At 43.5% G+C, this 18,624-nt stretch overlaps 1 protein-coding gene across 4 annotated transcripts in view; it reads left to right on the top strand.

Annotated features, from left to right (window-relative positions):
- LOC119388124 (importin-11) overlaps positions 1-18,624 on the top strand; it is a 137,394-nt gene that overhangs the window by 47,270 nt on the left and 71,500 nt on the right. The window contains exons 24-26 of one of the 4 annotated variants that reach the window (XR_007415503.1): positions 9,505-9,597; positions 10,364-10,439; positions 13,081-13,758. Coding sequence is in view for 1 of the 4 variants with exons in the window: in XM_037655773.2 (XP_037511701.1) it covers positions 9,505-9,597; positions 10,364-10,439; positions 13,081-13,344 (433 nt within the window). In the remaining 3 variants the exon portion in view is untranslated. Of the gene's footprint in view, positions 1-9,504; positions 9,598-10,363; positions 10,440-13,080; positions 14,878-18,624 lie in introns of those variants that run through there. The other 3 variants (XR_007415505.1, XR_007415504.1, XM_037655773.2) reach the window with 3 other exon arrangements.

Below are 18,624 nucleotides of genomic sequence, written 5' to 3'. Positions count from 1 at the left end.
CGTATTTTTTTTTTTTATATAAACGGCTCTTTTCAGAGCCACCTAAACGATGCATTGGCTGAATTGCAATGGGAATCTTGTACTCCGGCCATGACCCTCTCCGTCAGCGAAAAATACCTACCAAAAAGGTGCGTTTTCACGTGCATTCGTTTTTCCGGACTGCTCGATTTTCCGGACGTTTTCGCGGTCCCTTGAGGGTCCGGGAAATCGGACGTCGACTGTACTGACTCTTGACGACAAAATGGCCATCTTGAACGCCGTTTCTGAAGGCCAAAAAAAGAAGGATGTAGCTGCCAAATCTGGCATCGCAGCTAGTTCTTTGTCGATGATTTTAAACGCAAAAGATGCGATTCGCAGCGCTGTGGAGCGTGGCACGGACAGCAAAAAGAAGAAGCTGAAGTTGTCAACATACGCCGACGTCGACAAAGCTGTGTTCACATGGTTTATGGACATGCGGGCACGAAACGTACCCGTCAGCGGCGCTGTTTTGCACCAAAAGGCAAGGGATTATGCTTGCGTCCTGGGCTGCGATGATTTAAAAGGCAGTAACGGGTGGCTCGAAGGTTTTAAACACAGGTACTGGATCGTTGGCAAAGTGATCAGTGGCGAGTCCTCCTCTGCGGATAGAGATGGCGCCGACTCGTGGATCCAACACAAACTACCGGGTATTTTGGAGCGCTACGAAGCGTCGGATGTGTACAACGCTGACGAAACGGCGCTTTTCTACGAGTTGCTTCCGAACCGTACCCTTACGCTTAAAGGCGACGTCTGCCACGGCGGTAAGCAGAGCAAACGTCGTTTGACTGTGCTACTGTGCACAAATGCAGACGGAAGCGACAAGTGAGTTCCGCTGGTCATGAGCAAAAGCGCCCGACCTAGGTGTTTCAAAGGAACCCACAGGATGCCTGTAAAATATGTGGCGGACACGGAAGCCTGGATGACGCGCGACATATTTAGTGAGTGGCTGACGGATTTCAACAACGACGTCAAGAGGCAATGACGCAAGATTTGTCTGTTCATAGACAATTGCACTGCTCACTACGTAGAAGGGCTCGAGCTCTCCAACATTGATCTGGAGTTTTTACCCGCGAACTGTACATTGCTAATTCAGCCCCTTGATAAAAGGTATTATTAACAGTGTCAAGTGCTCATACCGTCGGCGACTAATCCAAAAACTGCTCCTGAACATTCGTCTGCAGCGAGATACGAAGGTGGACATTGTGCAAGCAATTGAGATGCTTGAAGTGTCCTGGCGAGAAACAAGCGCTGAAATTGTTGCGAATTGCTTCCGCAAGGCCCGAATCTCAAAAGAGGTTCAGGCTGAGGAAATCGACGCCGGAGAGGAGGCACCTTCATGACCGCCCGATCTCGCCGAAGCTTGGATTTCGCTGCGCACGAATGGAGGAGCCCCGGACGATGTGCAGATTTGTGATTTTTTATATGCGGACAACTGCGCTGTCACAACTGAGGAGATGACGGATGAGGCTCTGGCAGAAACTGTCCGAGACCGCAGTGACAACAACGGACCTTTGGAGGACGATTCGGCACGCGCTTTGCCCTCCCCGAAGGAGGTGCTGGACGCCATCGACCTTTAGCGCCGTGCCACGGGCTCGCTGGATGATGACGGAGCAGCATTGTGTTCATTGATGTCGTACGAACAGTCAGTGCTGCCGTCCATTATGAACAAACAACAGAGCAAAATCACGCAGTTTTTTACCGCAAAATAAATGTTTTGGGTGAGTTCTGCTGTCAGTTACTTTTTTGCTTACTGAAGCTTTTCTTTTTTTGAATTTTCGTGCCGAACCTCCATATAACGAAATTCTCTTTATAACGAAGTTTTTTGGGAATTTGTCAATTTCTTTATATCCATGTTTAACTGTACTACATATGCTAAGTGGACACTAAAGAGAGACATTAATATGCCAGACACACAGACAAACTATAGTCGAACAAATGCACTCAGGTGCAAATAACATTGAGGGTACAGCTGACGACACCTGAAACTGCTTGAAAAAGTTTCTGTTGCTGATTAACATGTAAATTTACTACTAACACTGAACATGAAAAACGGAGCTTGCTCTTCGAATAGTGCAAATGCAACTTTTACGAATCGGTGGCTTGGCTTGTTCCAAGCCTAGGGTGTCGTCGGCAGCTACTAGATGACTAGTGTGATACTACAGTTAAACCTGAATATAACAAAATTGACAAATTCCTGAAAAAAATCGCTATAGACAGGTTTTCGTTATATCCAGTTTCAGCACGAAAATTCAGAAAAGAAATGCACAGATTAAACACAAGGGGAATTGAAGGCAGAGCTCACCCAAAACATTTATTTAGCGGCAAAAAACTGCGTGTTTTGCTCTATTGCGTGTTTGTGAAGGATGGCAGTATTGAGTGTTCGTAGGACATCAATACAACGCTCCTCTGTCATCGTCTCACCATGGCCTCCGAGATTGGCTCCGGCAACATGACGGCGCGTTGCCAGAGCCAATCTTGGAGGCCATGGCCTCACCAACCTGCGGCGTGGCGCAGGACAGCAAAGCGCGTGATGACAGTGACGAGTCGACCTCCGAAGATCTGTTGTCACCGTGGTCACAGACAGTTTCCACCAGCGCCTAATCTGACATCACCTTGATAGTGACGACACAGTTGCCGGCCTTTAAAAAAATTGCAAAAGCTGCACGTCGTCAGGGGCTGCTCCATGTGCGCGCAGTGAAACCACGCGCGCACGGCGTTAAAAACGAAGAGCGAACTCCGTATGCGGCGCGAAGTCGCGTAATGACACAGAGCAAGGATTTTTTTCTAGTGGCGTTACCTGGTGTCACGTTAAGAAAGTGCAGTTCAGAGACTACTGCAACAACGGAAGAGTGGCGCTTTCAAAGGAAAAGCTGATTTTCTTTCTTTTTTTTAAAAGAAAGCCGGCGCGGTTAGCGTGGTGGCACCTGCGAGCGGCTGCGTAAGGTTTGAAGGGAGGGAGGGAGGGTGGGGCACGCCTGCGCACACGCTTGCGGTGACACCTGCCTGCCCGCCTCTCGCACACACACCCGCACACACAAACGAGCACTCGCTCTCGCCTCGCAGTCGCCAGGCTTCGAGCGTGCCATGTGCGCTGCCGCCGCTTCGCACTCTTGTCGGCAGGGTAACCGCAGAAGATGCATGTGGTCCTAAAATCCTTAGGTTGTCGGCGGCGAAAATTCGTTATACCAAGGGTGTGTCCTGCTGCCACTTTGTTAAATATAGGTCGCAAATACATGTGCTTCTATGGAGTAATGGCGGGGAATAGAAAAACTTCGTAATATTGAGAAATTTGTTGTATGGAGGTTCGTTATAGGCAGGTTTAACGGTAGCTTGTTTTGGAAAGATGCCAGTTACATATCAAATGTACTGTCGAACCTCTGGACAAATAATTCCAACTGGCCCGTTAGTCCCAGCAGGGTGATGTGTATTTGAATGGGGAAAAACTCTCCTCAATTCGAGCTTGAAATGTGCCATGGTTAATTTGAACAAGATTGCCCGTCTGCACAGACTACTTCTTATGCAATCCCATGCCAAATGCCAAAGTGCAATGTGTCACTAGCTGCCATAGCGTCGCAAACGTACAACCACGTGTTCACTATGTGCACGCTGGAAGGTGCCATGTTTGAAGCAGCTGGCAGAAATCATGCGTCTTCTCCATGTGCTGCTACGCAATGTTGTCTCACACGCTTGCAGTATTGCGGTCCTTTTCTTTCTTCGATGGGCTCAAATGTGGCCCCTTCTCGTAAACTTCTTCACTGCTGCACACATTGGCGCTCAGTCATGATCTCGTCGACAGATAGAACAGCGGAGGTGAAAGTGGCATCATCCACAGAAGCGTAATTGCTTTATGCAATTACAGTAGAACTCCGCTGATACGCTTTTCACGGGGCCATAAAAAAACAAAACGAAAGAGTCTGGAAACATAAGAGCTGAGAAACAGGAAAAAAAATCAGAAAATAGAGTAGTGGCGAGAAGCACACAATTTTACTTCAAACGTTTCGCTTCAAGAAACTGTGCAGTGCTGCCTTTCACCTTTCAATATGCAATACGTGAAGAATGTTTACCTTCTCGTGCAGCGAAAGTGGCTTCCGCTTTCTTGGTGCCATCCTGTTTGTCTACTCGGTGCGTTGAAAGCGTGGAAGCTAAGACTACTCCGCACAAACACACGACCAACACAACAGACCACAAGAGAGAGACAGGAAACGCGAGAAGACCACGAAAAGAATTTCCTACAATAACGACTGCGATGAGTCCACCCCGGCACCCAGTCCATGCAAACAGGATGACTCCGGGCAACAAAAACTAATCACGAAATTCGTACTTCTGTCGAATGCATGAAAACCAATTTTTAGCACGCTTACACATCGTAGACACCATGTTTAGATGAAAAATACAGATTTCGGAGGTTGTGTTTCTGGTGGCGGGACTTAAAAATGCACCATAGATCTTGCCATCACCGCTCCTGGCGGGCAATTCCATCGTCAAGCTACCAAGTGGACCAAGCCAAGCCAAGCCACATGAAAAGCAGTGGTGATCCAACTGTGCCATTTGTGTCATTTTACTACAGTGTCATATTCCTGCGCCTTGCTGTGCACATTTGTGTACAGCTTGCGCCAACTGTGCTAAAGTTCACAAGTCCACCTGTTTGCACGGCATCGGACCGTGTATGGTCCAAAATGTTCTTGGTCTGGCATCGAGCACAGCTAGAGCTTTTCTATAATGATTCCAACGCCCTCTATTCGCTCCATCCCAGCAATGCGCTTTTTTTAACTTTATTCAGCCTAACCACAGTCTGCACCGCCGAGTGTGTCTCCATTGTTGAAAGTTTGCTCTCTCCCATTGATACTCTCTCTTATTTGTTAGGGAACTGGCAATAACACGTAGAGAAGCGGTTTTTTACGTTCGCGAGTCACTCCGTGTACCGTAATTTAGCCACCGCGGCCAAGCAGCAACAGCTATCGGCACTGCGCGCTGTGAACGGCGTCTTCACGCAAATGAAGATTCGGCCGTGCAAAGGATTGTTTGATATTTTGTAAAAAAGGTAGATGCCTCTTAATCGTGCTGCGCAACATTCTTCGGTGTGTCTGTCGTAAAGCTAAGCATAGAGCACGGCTGGCACTATGTGGTGCTGCTCGTGCACGTCCGAGCGCTCGTTGCACGTCTTGATTGTGAAACCGACGTAACGCGGTGGCAAGCCAGCGCACGTAGAACTGAGCCATGCAGTCAGCCACAAATAAAGCACGAGTGCTCTCACACATCCTAAACGTCGTTGGAACAACCATTGTTGTCGTCAATCGACAATAAAGGTCAAAGAAGTCGCCCCGGCTTGCAAATCTTCCCAACTGATTCCCTCCTTCTCGTTGAAAATTACGCTTGCGAGCATGCCCGGCACGGCCACCATTTGTTCGCAAATCACACATTGACGAACATTGAGCGGTGCTGCCGCGGGAATTTCTTGCTGTTTACGGACTACCTAACTGCGCCGTGCGGTGTCTTTGTTTCGTTAAGTTTTAGGTGCAGTGGAAAACTTTAAATTAATGGGAAACAAAGCGGATGTAGTCGCATTAGTCCTCAGCACTTGCTGAACCCTAAAAAGACCTTCCTGCACTCAGTTTTACGACCCATGTCAACGGCTGATCCAAGGGGCGGTGATTGTGGGGGAGGGGGGTTCCAGCCGTTCACACCGACCTCCCCCCCGATTTAAAAAGAACGGGTATACTCCTCCCACCTAACTAGTTGGTTGTCCTCTGTCACATGGCCTGTTTGCGGGACGGCGTATCTATTCCACAACCGTGTAAGTAGCATGAGGATTCATACCCGCCAATTACACCTTGACAGCATATTAAGGTGAAAAATTCTTGAAATGGGGTGTCGCTAAAGCCACCGTTTAAACAAGCGGAATTGTCTTCTTCAAAGCTGCCTGGAGAAAGAGGATCCCTCCCCTTCATGGCTGGATTGATCACTGACCCCGCCACTTTCGCACCAATTCATTTTGTACCAGTTTTATTTTTTAGAAGACCTTTTGTCAATATTTGGAAAACCGGGAGTAAGCACTCAAACCGAAGTGCTTGAAAGTGAAAGAAGAATGGCATTTAGTGCTCACGCCTCTAATAATTATTGAGTACGATGGAGCATCATCTATAGCGAGTTGCGGCAATTATTGAATGAACTATCTACGCAGGCAATTTCAAACAGTCTGTTCTCATTTGCAACGAGTTTTCGTCGCCTTCTTTCTGGTTTTGTGGTTAGGATTTTTTCTTTTTGGAATGACCTTGTGACACCTGTCATCGTAGAAACCGTATGTGCCATGTTTGCCTTGTCACTAACGTTTCACTTCAGCACACATATTGTGATTAAGAAACGGCGCAACGAAAGGACACGCAACACTGACGATGAAGAAGACATGAAGACAGGCGCCGGCTCGTTTCTTGAACCCTTACCAACTCATCCAACTATCAGTGCTACACATATTGTGCTTGGCAGTGAAGCCAGAAGATGACACTCTTTCATGCTAAAAACTTGATTAATGGCTGCTCTCTGGATGTTAGCCTTGTCTCCTTGTTTAGATTGCCATAGCATTTCCTGTATGCACACTAACAAGAATATTCACCGAATATTTAGACATGTTCTGCTCAAATAGTGACATAAATTCCATTTTGTCTGCTCCAAACCTGCTCCAAAGCATAGTTCCTTCTGCTCCCAATATGCCCCAAGACAGACTTTTTCCCACTCCAAAAATTGCTCAAAAATTGCTCCAAACTGGCTGGACCACCACTGGAAAAATCAACATGGCCGCCTGTGCTGTCTTGGAGGACCAGTTCGCAACGTACAATGCAGGAGTGGTCCGACAGATGCGACGTAACAGAGGGGTCCCAATGCATTGGATCCTATGGGAGCTACGCCGGGGCCGGCTGAAAATGTTGTGAACAGCCAGGAAAATGCAGCACCCGGGAACGTAACAGCGGGGTTCTACTGTACGTTGGAAGAGCCAAGGTGGGGGCTAGTTGGTTCGGCATAGTTAAGGAATGCAGTGATTCTATTGGCACCAACAGCTCCAGGCATGAAAGAAATAAGCACACGCAGTATGCCTGTACGACGACCACCACGACTCACTGGTAAAAAGACACCGCGACAGGAACGCAGAAAGCACGGAAAGTGATGAGTTCACGCCAATGTGACGGCAGTTTCCAGAGGCGATCACGGAGCCCTTACTTTTCCTAATCACATGGCGACTATGATGCCATGTAGCAATGACATATCCCAAGCTCCGTGCTTTTGCTGGCACAAGTCTAAAACAAATCATGGGTGATGTCTAGGTTTGTGCGAATGCTAGTAAATTTTAGGTTTGAAGCGAATTCGAAGCGAACACTGAACTAACCGGCACAATATATATATATATATGTCATTATTTTTGGTTCAAAGGAAGTGCAAGCAACTTTGATGGTAACAGGATTTGACTTTCGGTAGAATGCAAGTGATAACCTGTAAAATATGTTACGTTTTAAAATTTACTATACTGAGAACATATAAGCCAGTATAACAAGCTTTTAACCTTTAAAAAATGAGGGTAATATGTTCGTTTAACCTTGAAGTCGAGCTTCGCGGCAGTGCGGATTTTTCCTGTAAAGGTGTATTCACGATATAGCACCCTTTCACTGCAGTGAAACCACCTTTACAGGGGAGTTACATGCGGGCCAATATACACCTATTAATTCATTTCGAATACATCGAAATTTTCAATAATTTAAATTCGAATTGAAGCGAATTCGAATACTCTAATATTCGTTCGAATATTCGAAGTGCTCGAATATTCGCACAAGCCTCGTGATGTCTGCACCACATTGTGCGTTTAATACCTTTGTTAGGCCAGGCCAAGCTACGTGAGACGTCAACATGGATGCCCTCCATGGCCACTCGTGTAGGTCAGAGTGCCATTTTATGATGTATTGAACAGGACGTATTGAATGACGTATCATGGGAACAACCCTACAGTTGCGGCTTAGCCGTGAAGTTCTATGCATTAGATCCTATGAGATCTATGCCAAGACTGGCCAAAAATTAGTTCACAGCTGGGAAAACATAGCACCCCAGGATGTAGCGGCGTCGTACTGTATTGTGCACTATACTGCTAATCAAAGGGACCTCCACTAGTTCATACTCCAGTTAATTTAAACAGATCTTCTACCCCCTCAGAATTCAAATTAACAAGATGCGACTGTCTTCCTATTTCTGCACGACCCAATGGCCAAAGGAGCGCGTGGTCACGAAGCTTGATTTCGAATCATTGCACGGTGTGCAATATTTTGTCCAAAATTGCTCTCGTCCTAATACTTTACGTCTATGGAACCAATGCCGGTTCTGTGTTTGAATGTGTTCAGGCATGTAAGGCATGTTCAGGAACGTGTTCAGGCGTGTAACCACTGCACCACCGTGGTTACACGCCACGGTGGTGCAGTGGTTACGGTGCTCAACTGCTGACACAAAGGTTGTGGGATTGAATCCCGGCCACAGCAGCTGCATTTTCGGTGGAGGTGAAAATGTTTGAGGCCCATGAGCACCTTGAGGCCCAAGGTGCGCGTTAAAGAACCACAGGTGGTAAAAGTTCCCGTAGCCCTTTACTATGGCGTCCCTCATAATCATCGTGGTTTTGGACGTAAAACCCCCAACATATATACTAATTATTATTGGATTATCGGTTGATTACCGTATTCATAACAGCAGGCTCTTCAGACACTAAGGTAGAGACTCGTTCACGCCAAAAACCGAGACACCTCGCTGCTTTCCTCACGGCGGCTGGTCTTCTCAGCATCTGTAGGCCATATCACAATAATGTTGCACATCCCCTAAGCATAATTCAAGACTGATAATCATACATATACTGCAATCAGCCGAACTTCGTGGATGTTGTGCAGAAAAAATAGTATCTTATTCTCCACTGTGCTGTATTTAATAATTACTTCGTCTTTCTGGAATATCTTATGTATTTCATTCTTCTTACATAAATTTTAGGCGAATGTCAGTGCCTTCATCACCAACCCTAATCCTTGCTCTTGTCCTGTCCTCTAGTCTACACTGTGGTTAGCATACCTAACCATTAAATGTTTTGTGACAGCTTCAGTTCATTTGGCAACTGCAGTTAAAAAACATTCCTTTTCTATAGCGTTTGGTCTGTACAAAAAGAAAGTGCTGCCACATTAAGAGTGTGTATTAGTTCTACATACTGTTAAGAGCAACATTCAAGAAAAAGCTTCATTACTTTGTATAGGTGCCACCAAACATGAAATTATTCTGCAAGAAGAGATGACCTGGCAGAAAGCTAGCTGGTTAGTATGTTAGTAGACACTTTTCCAGAGTCCTTGTTGGTTGAAAATAAGCTGTGTTTTCCACACATATGTTTATATGATGGCGTCTTTGTGCATCTGTCACAACATCACATGTCTCCATTTACCAGTGCGCCTTTTTTCCTTGTGCCTTTTCTTTATCCAGTGCCGTGTACGAACGGATATGTGGAATTCTTCTGGCCATTGTGGAAGTGTTGAATGATGTCACAAAATGTGACAATTTGGGAGCACAAGTGGAGTGAGTATGCATATTTATTAAAGCTTCATATGTCCACAACTGAAATATACGCAAGATGAAGTGATAGCGCCGTGCACGAGCTGCTTAGTGCTTAGTGAAGCTGCTTAGCTGCTTAGGCTATAGTAATGCAAAAAATACGAGCAATTTAAATCTAATATTCCTTCATGCAGTAGTTTATATGAACGGATGTTGTCGTTGCTGATCCTTCTGTTTTATGTCACTCATTGCTTCTTTGGTGCTAAATACAGAAAGCTGCATTGAAGGAACACAGGGGCCACAGTTGCTGAACATAATGTCATGTGCTCGGTTGTAGCCCACTGTTGCCTAGTACACTGGAACGGCATTTCTGCGAAGCACATTAATGGATAGATAGTGTTTGAAATTAAGTTGAAGCTCTTTTGTACAATTATTTGTTGCCTCTTTGTTGCTTTGCAATGTTAAACACAATCAAGCAGGCCAGCAATCAATGAGGCAAAGATCAAAGACCATTGGCTTAGTATTTTTTCCAGAGGTTATGATTCGATTTCAAGTTGGCTTGAAGTTGATTTATTTAACAAAGTGCAAAACATTGCACATGAGATGTGGTGAGGGAGGTGAGAAAAAAGCTACATACATGTACCTTGACTGGCCCTACCTCCCAGTACCCTGCAGCAGGTGCTTTAGCATAAGCAAATAAAACATGTACACAAAGGCTGTTTGAGTTGCAATACAATAGATCTCATAAGTGTACATGTCCTTATTACCTTTTTCTCTTTCCTCTGCCTAGTTCTCTAGTTATGGTGGACAGTGAACCACTTCCACCAAATGAAGAAGAAAGTGAACATGACCGCCGAAAAATAGAGGTAATACATTTTTAGATACTGTAGAACTTTGACATCACCATCTTATACATGAGTGACCTTGTTATCCCTTGCTTCCACTTTAGCTAACTTAATTTTTGCCCCATTAAACTGTTGGCTCGTGTGATATGACCAAAAAGAAATCTTTTAGTTTCATTAGCTTCACTTCAAAAAGAACATCCAGGATGGATCTTTCGTATGACTGATATAGTATTCAGTAATTTGGAAGTCCATGGGATTCTCAAAATTCTGCACCAGCATCACAGATTAAAAAACTGTATGGTAGCTTCTTTCTTTCATATTCCCACAAGGTTTAAAACTCACACGCACAGATTACCAAGGGCAAGACGAGGGCATTGACGAGACGAATTTTGCTTTTGAGGCTGACATATTTGGCTTTCGTAATCTTTTAGCTTTCTTTCCTAATACTATTCATCACTCTATTTCTAATGGAAAGCTGCCATCAATGTCTATTCTTGGTGCTAGCAGAACGTAGCGTGCTATGAGATTATTACATCATTATTAATCTGAATGTTCTCTACATATCTAAAAATCACAAGATAAAGCTAGTCAAGTTTAAAACCAAGTCCTTCGTCGACAGTTGTCGGAAAAATGTTGCAAAACACCGATGCGATGTGGGAAACATACTTGCTGAAAGAACTTTGTTACAGTGAATGCCAGGGCCTGTAAACAGACCCGAACTTATTTTTGCACCTCCAACACAAGCTTGCTTATTTATAAAGAAGGCCTCAGTAATCACATTTTATAAATATAATCGCACTGTGAGTCGCGGTGACGCTCTATTTCAGAAAAACAATTTTTGCGCCTTCCTGCAGCACCTAACCAGTCCTCCCACCCACAAAGTGACGTGACGTTTCTCACGGGGAACATTACGTAACACTGAGATGGTTGATTGGTCTTAAGAAGAGTGTCGACTTGGGCTTGTTGGTTTGTCATCCTCGTAAACTGTTGCACGGGAAAGACGTAGACAGGGAACCGTGTGTGTCATTTTGTGTTCCCTGTCTGCGTATTTCGCGCGCAACAGTTTACGAAGTTGATTGGTCTTCCACACTGTGAAACTGCACTTTGGCCCTGCAGTGATGCGGTTTTGGCCGCACAGTTTTCGCCTGCGTTGTGTATTTGTTTACCACATCGTACTGCGCTTCATTGGCATGCTGCCCACAAGTAATTGGCAAGAGCAATGTGTGAAGGAAGGCTTGTTCAGTAACAAGGTTTTACTGTATTAGCCAATAGGCATGTGCGAATATTCGAACAAATATAAATGTATTCGAATTCGCTTCGGCACGCATTTAAATTATTCTAAATTTCGAAGTATATGAAATGAGCGAATGGACTTATATAAACCACATGTAACCCCCTGTAAAAGTTGTTTCACTGCACTGGAGGGGTGCTATACCACCGTGAATACACCTATACAGGGGAAATCCGCACTGCCGTGAAACTTAAATGAACCTATTACTCTCGCATCGATTCATCATTTATTTAAGTTTAAGAGCTTGTTATACCGGCTTGTATGCTGTTAGTATAGTAAATTTTAAAACGTAACATATTTTACAGGTGATCACTTACATTCTACCGAAAGTCAAATCTGCTACTATTCAAAGTTGCTTCCACTTCCCTTTGAACCAAAAAGAATGGCATTTGCACATGCCTTGTTTCAATTTTTTAAAATATTGTGCAGGTTAGTTGGGTCATGACAAATATCCTCTTTTCTTTATAATATGTGATATATATACTATTCGATTCGAAATAATTCAACCAAATCGCTACTAGCTTTGAACCTAAAATTTACTATCCACACATGCCTTTTGGCCAAGATTCCAAGAGGTCAGCATTTCAGTCGTAAAATTGTTCAAGATAAATTGTTAATGCAACTATATAAAGGAAGAATGCACGGCTTTAGCAGTGCACGTGTGATGCACGTGAGGTGTGATGTTATCAGCAAAGCAGAAATATGAAAACCTCACTGCAAGAATGTTTGCAATACAAGTATTTTCCAACATGTGTTAGCTTTTTATAATGATGTTGAATGGTATTCGTAGTGCCTTTTATGGTAAATCAGCACCATTTCTTTGGTGCTTCCAAACTTCCTTGGAGGTAGAATTCTAACTTTGCATTAAGGATATATTTCTTATGGAAGTCAAATTTATGTTCTTAGCTAATACTCTTGTAACCTCTGTAAAGAAAAATTAGTAGCTGAAGGGTTGAAATGTTAAGGACTTCAGGGAACATTGGAGTTATCCCTATATGTGTTTGATACCTGTAGGGGACTTCCCGACGCAGCAGGAAATTTGTCATTTAGAACATAACTGATTGCTCCACATTTTGCCTGTTCCATACGTTGAGACGCCTTTTTTTCTGGAATCTGCTATGATTGATACAATGTTATCCATAATTTAATGAAGTTACCGCACACAAAAACGTGACTTGACGTGTAGCTCACTTATTCCTGTCCAAATTTTCATGCCAACAATGTTTCGTTAGTTTTTATAACTGTGTGCATTTTTTCTTTTCTTCTTAAAGTGCACAAAGTGTTTGGAAACTGCATGTGAGATGATTGCACAATCTCGCTCCTAATTTCTGTTTTCATGGCCTTTTCGTTCTCCGTGATGCTCTTGCCCAGCTGTCCAGGCAGGACCCAGTGCACACAGTGGCCCTGCGGGACTACCTGTGCTCTCAGATGCGCAGCCTGCGCGAGTCGCTCGGCGAGCACAACTTTGAGGAGCTCATGGGCCAAGTAGACGTGGAGACGATGCAGCAGCTGAAGACTTACTTGGAAGGAGGCAACCAGTCCAATGGGGGTGGCGCAGTGCACGCCGCTCTCTTCGCCTCTGCTAACCTGAACAGTACGACCACCCACCACGCCCCAAACACTCACCAGACCTGATAGACTGCCACAATTCTGCTGCCCTCACTTCCACTCTCGCTCTTCGACCTATTTTTTTTTTCTGATGATGAAAAACGAAAAAAAAGATATGAGAGTGGTTTGTATGTAAAAAAAAGACATATGCTTAGTCGGATGAAGGCGTGCTGTGAAGAATAACAAATTCTGGCCAGCTTTGACATTGTGTACGCTGTAGTGATGTGCAAAAGGATGTTGCAGCTTTTCTTTTGTCTTTTTTTTAACAGTTTGTAGCTCAGGAAGAAGGAGGATAGGGATGTTCCTGCTGCAATTGATGTGGGCAAAATGTTAACAACTTTACTGACATTGGTTGCTTGTCTGTTTAGGCTTTGTCCATACCGCGTTTTTATCACTTTATATTTTGGTGTATGACTAACGGAAAGCATTTCTGAGCTTTAGGTTCGTGGTTGAACGGCATGCTTTGTATTTACAGTGAACTTGCAAATGTTTGAGGCTATTGCACTGAAAATGACCTGAATGCTAGCATGTAAAATTGAATGGATGTGTGCAGAGGGACACAGTTAGGTGCTTTTTTTTTTTCAAATGAAATGTTTTGAAGCCGCTTTAATATCCATAAGGGCACTTGCTTGGGCCAGTTGGTATCAATTCATTGTTACGTTATTGCGCACCGCTTTGCACTTGTGTTCATGTGGTTCAGTCTTCATGCTCAAAGTGGTGTGCAATAGCGTAACAATGATTTAATTTCCAGCCATGCCAAGGCAGCCTGCTGGCTTCTTAGGTGCTTCTGTAAGCTAAATTGAATGAACGAAATTATTTTCTTTTTTTTTTTGTGCTGGTAATGAAATGAAAGCATGCTATTGCATTTGAATGTTTATTGCTCACTGTGCAGTTTTTTCATTGGGGAACAAAAAGAAAGCGCACAAATTCATTGTGGTTAAAAATATCTTTTAATTTATCTGCTTGTCCAGTTAATTTTGTTTTAGCTTTAATACTGTAAACAGCAGTGGCTGTGCACTTTCTTGCCATGCTAGGTTCAAATTCGATAATGACAAATTGCTTGTTCAAGCAATCTGTCATTGTCAAGTACCTTCTTTTCCCTGGATGTGTCTGTTGTACTTTGAGATTGCCTGGCTGAGGTATGCATGAACACGCAAGCTTTCTTTAGGTGTTTAAGAACATATGGCATAATGCCAAATGTAAAATGTGCTCTTGTTTAATATTGTAGTGCTTTTTGAGGTAATGACTCATTTTTATTTATCGTCTTCAGTTTGACATAGTAAATTCATGTAGCACTTATGTGGCATGAATTGTATGCTTTTTGCCTTAAGCACAACAGAATTTTGCATGAGGGTTCACCTGTTGGTGTAACATGGAGGGCATGATGTTAATTTATCAAAAAGCCAGAATAAAAAAAAACACAGGTGTCATACCATGCAGTGTGAGATGCTGTATACTTAAAATTCTTTCACTAGTGTCTCGCAGCAACACAGAACCACTGGCATATGATCCCTGATTCTTAATTTGGCTGTCATATTTAGTTTTCATGTAAAGGTGAATTGTTTTATATAATGAATATGAAAATTGCTTGTTTTGAGGAATGACCTGTACTGGCCGTGATTTACACACTGTCATCTCTCAGTGAAACTGAGTGGAAGTGAAAGCTGCGCCATTTTTTATTTGCACTCTTGTTTATATTGCCAATGACAGAGATGCTTGTTTTTGTTACATAAAGCAGAGGTTGTTAATAAATGTTTCTCATGCCAACACTCCTTGTACATGTCTTCATGGCTTTGCATTATACAAACTCATTTGCTTATTACACGCCGTATGTGCGCATGATGAAGGCACTACACAAATGCCGTCTTGTTTCCATTGTAAAGGTAGTTTTAAAGGGACACTAAGAAGATAAACAATTTTTCTCGTATTTGTAAATTACTCTTTCACAATATCAAAATCACCACGCTTGCTACGAGAAGATGCTTGGTAAGTGAGAAAATGCGCAAAAAGGAATGCGAGTGGCGACGCTATGTACACTGAAAACTCATTATAACAAAGTCATGTTTGACACGAAATTAACTTCGCTATATCCGAAAATTCGTTATAAGCGTACAATCGAGCCACTAGCTATTACCAAGGGTATTCTTCATTTACTTCGTTATAACCGATAATTCGTTATATCCGTGTTCGTTATAATGAGGTTTGAGTAGCTCCTGCATCGCCGTGAAGTCAGATTTTGACAGCATCTACAAGTGCCTGCATAGTTTCTAATCGGCAAATATGAAGTACGTTGCCCTGTGAAGGGGCCAAAGACTTAACATATCAAGTTTCAGAAAATTTTGTCGTGTCAGTGTGGCTGAAATAAAAATAGAGAGAGAGAGAAATGTAATGCGGAAAGGTATGGAGGCATGCCACATGCGGAGATTTCGGCGTGAAATTTAGAAATGGTACTTTGCCCTTGGTTTTCTCTTTTATTAATGGGCCTATGATACTGAAGTTAATGGCAATAGAGTTTTCAGAGTATAATTTATCAGTATAAATTGAAACAATGGATCAGTATAAACTGATTCATTGTTTCACTTTAGTGTCCCTTTAAAGGAGGTAGCCTGAAGTGGCCAGGGTTACTTTAATGTAACAATTCCAATTCGATACCATTCCTTTTTTTCTACACGTATGTTGTATTGCATGGCACCATCCCAAAGTAAGAAAATAGCATTTAGTGGCGGAAAGAAGGGCTAGTGGAAGCCATGGTTGATTTCGGAGCTCGTGAGGCCTAGCGCTCCCGTGTTGCAAGTCACATTGAGCGCGACTGTACCTTCCTGAGCCCACAATTGTAACACCTTGCCTATCTCAAAGTGACAGCTACAGTGCTGCAAATGTTTGCTTTTGTATGTAATGGCATAGTGGAGCATGTCCCTTGGTTACTGGTAGTAAGTTGCCTATCACAGATTGGTTATTACCATCACATATACCCAACTTAGGCGAGCTTTTCTCTAGCAGCATTTTAGCAATTCGTCACATACAGTAGAACCTCGTTGATACAATGCCATTTATGATTTCCCGGTGCCAACATTCATGATTGACAACACAAACTTATTGGCGGACTCAGTAAAGCCGCACTAACTGTATTGAGAGTGCATTATGCAATATAAGTCTGGCTATGTAGTGATCAAAATTTTGAAGTTGGCACAAAGTTCATTCCAGCAGTATACTTCATGTGTAGAAATGCAGATGTTAAGGAAAGCTAAGATGTTAAGGAGTCCTAAGGTACATCTCGGGGAGGGGGAGGGGGTGTTCATTAACACTTGCCCAGACTTTTAACGGACGTCTGAGTCACTACTCAGAGCTGGCGATAAGTTCTTCGATAAGTAGCTACTTCTTGCTTGCGTTTCCAGGTGTCAAAAAAAGTGGCACATTCTGTTGCACTTCTATGTCATTTTCACTGTGGTGGTGCAAAATCATGCTGCCTCTGGCCGCACTGTTTTACATTTCGAAAAATTCAGCTGCTAGCTTTTCCTTGCAAAGGAATAGCTTCACTTCGCTTACTCATTTAAAAAAAATAATAATAGGAAATGACACTCCATTCGATCAAACACCGTTTTTTTCCATAGCTCTCAGTTTCGAGGCAAACCTTTATGCTGTCATATTCCAAGATGGTAAGCTGTTAGCCTGCACAACTACAACTCTTGAACTCCAGTGCATAAGGTTACTTTATAAAGGAAAGTGGCTGTTGCCCTTATGAGCAGAAACGTTGGCTCCAGTGGCATTCCTTGTTCCACAATTTCTCATCCGTTCAGTACCCATTATACATATAGCGAAAGAGGACGCCTACCCAATTTATCATTGGGTCATTCCACGCCAAACGTCCTAGCCATTTTGGCGACCATCTCAAATCTATTTGAAAAAATCGTGCTGGCTTATTGCATTGAAAACAGTGAATTGCTGGAATATTTTGGAGAGAAAAAAAATTTGGTCACGTGGGAGCCTTCTGAATTTCGCGGAATGTCGTCCGAGTGTTGTTTCTCAGACAATTTATTCTGAGGGTATCGTTTCTCATTTAAATGCCGCATTTAATATACATACAAAGCAAAGAGGTTTGTGTTAGGTGCGCAAAGCTAAATAATATTACTGCAATTCCTCTGCCATATACGCCTCCAGAAATTTTGCCAAAATGTCCTATGTTTGCATTTTTTTCATTGTAGTATTGATCTATGTATCAATATCGGAGTAACGAAAACATACGCTACGAAAGGCACCGTACTTATACGATTGTAGGTCGAAGTTTATCGAAGTTTGAAATCTTAAAGGATCCCTGACAGCGAAATCTTTGTTTGTGACTTTTTTACTGTAATTTGTAGCCTTGTGTATGGTAATGCCGAAATTGAATCGTAAATGCTCTAACGTATCTTATAATTAACGCTAGCGTCGTTAATTGTGACCAATTTTAGCGTCACTTCAAAACGCCCGCATAAATTGGTAAGAAACTAGCTCCTCACAGCGGGGGAGCGCCTAAGACCACGTGTGCTCAAGCGTTGGTGACGCTGAACGCGCAGTTTTCAAATCGGGGGACTCGCGCGTGGTGAATAATGAAACGATGTGGGTGCTTTGAGCGTGTCCCCCTCAGGAAAAAAGTATTCCTGGCGTAAGCTGCCAAAACCACCTTGAGAGCAGGCCGACAACAGAGCGAGAGGGGCGACAACTGCCCGCGTTTGGTGCGAGCCGTGGTATTGTGTGCGCCGCGCGAATCTTTTGCGACGTCGACAATGCTCGCTTTTCTTGTGGAACGTCACACGAGGCCTTGTGTATGTCATACTAGTGGCGATGTTGCGAGGTGCTGTCAACTCAGACGAGTACTCACGCTTACTTTAAAACCAAATTAAAATGCCTTAGAGGCAACGTTCGCCACTAATAATCGGCCAGAAGAGCCCACATATACAGGACAATCAAACAACATAAACATCTCGAGGTTACCGGTTACGGTGGTACAAACGATAAATCAGGAACGCTGTGGCATGGTTACGACATTATGTTTGCGTTCCGACTCTACCTGTTATATATACCTTATTTTCTCCTGTATAACCCGCACTGTCAGCAACGATTCGCGGAAAGTTTTCTAAAAATTATCTCTGCGTATTGCCGCAAAACTAGCTTTTCTGCATAGCTGTAAAGCACTGCCGTGAAGCCAACTTTGCACACCGGAATTCGCGTTTTTTGTCTTGACTCCACAAAACACGCTGCGGGGCTAGTTGGTGATAATTTCTTACTTCAAATATTACAGCGATACTTTTAACGAGGACAGGAGAGAAA

The sequence above is a fragment of the Rhipicephalus sanguineus genome, chromosome 3, assembly GCF_013339695.2.
Source record: "Rhipicephalus sanguineus isolate Rsan-2018 chromosome 3, BIME_Rsan_1.4, whole genome shotgun sequence".
NCBI lineage: Eukaryota > Metazoa > Arthropoda > Arachnida > Ixodida > Ixodidae > Rhipicephalus > Rhipicephalus sanguineus.
This window is presented reverse-complemented; position numbering and strand designations above follow the sequence as displayed.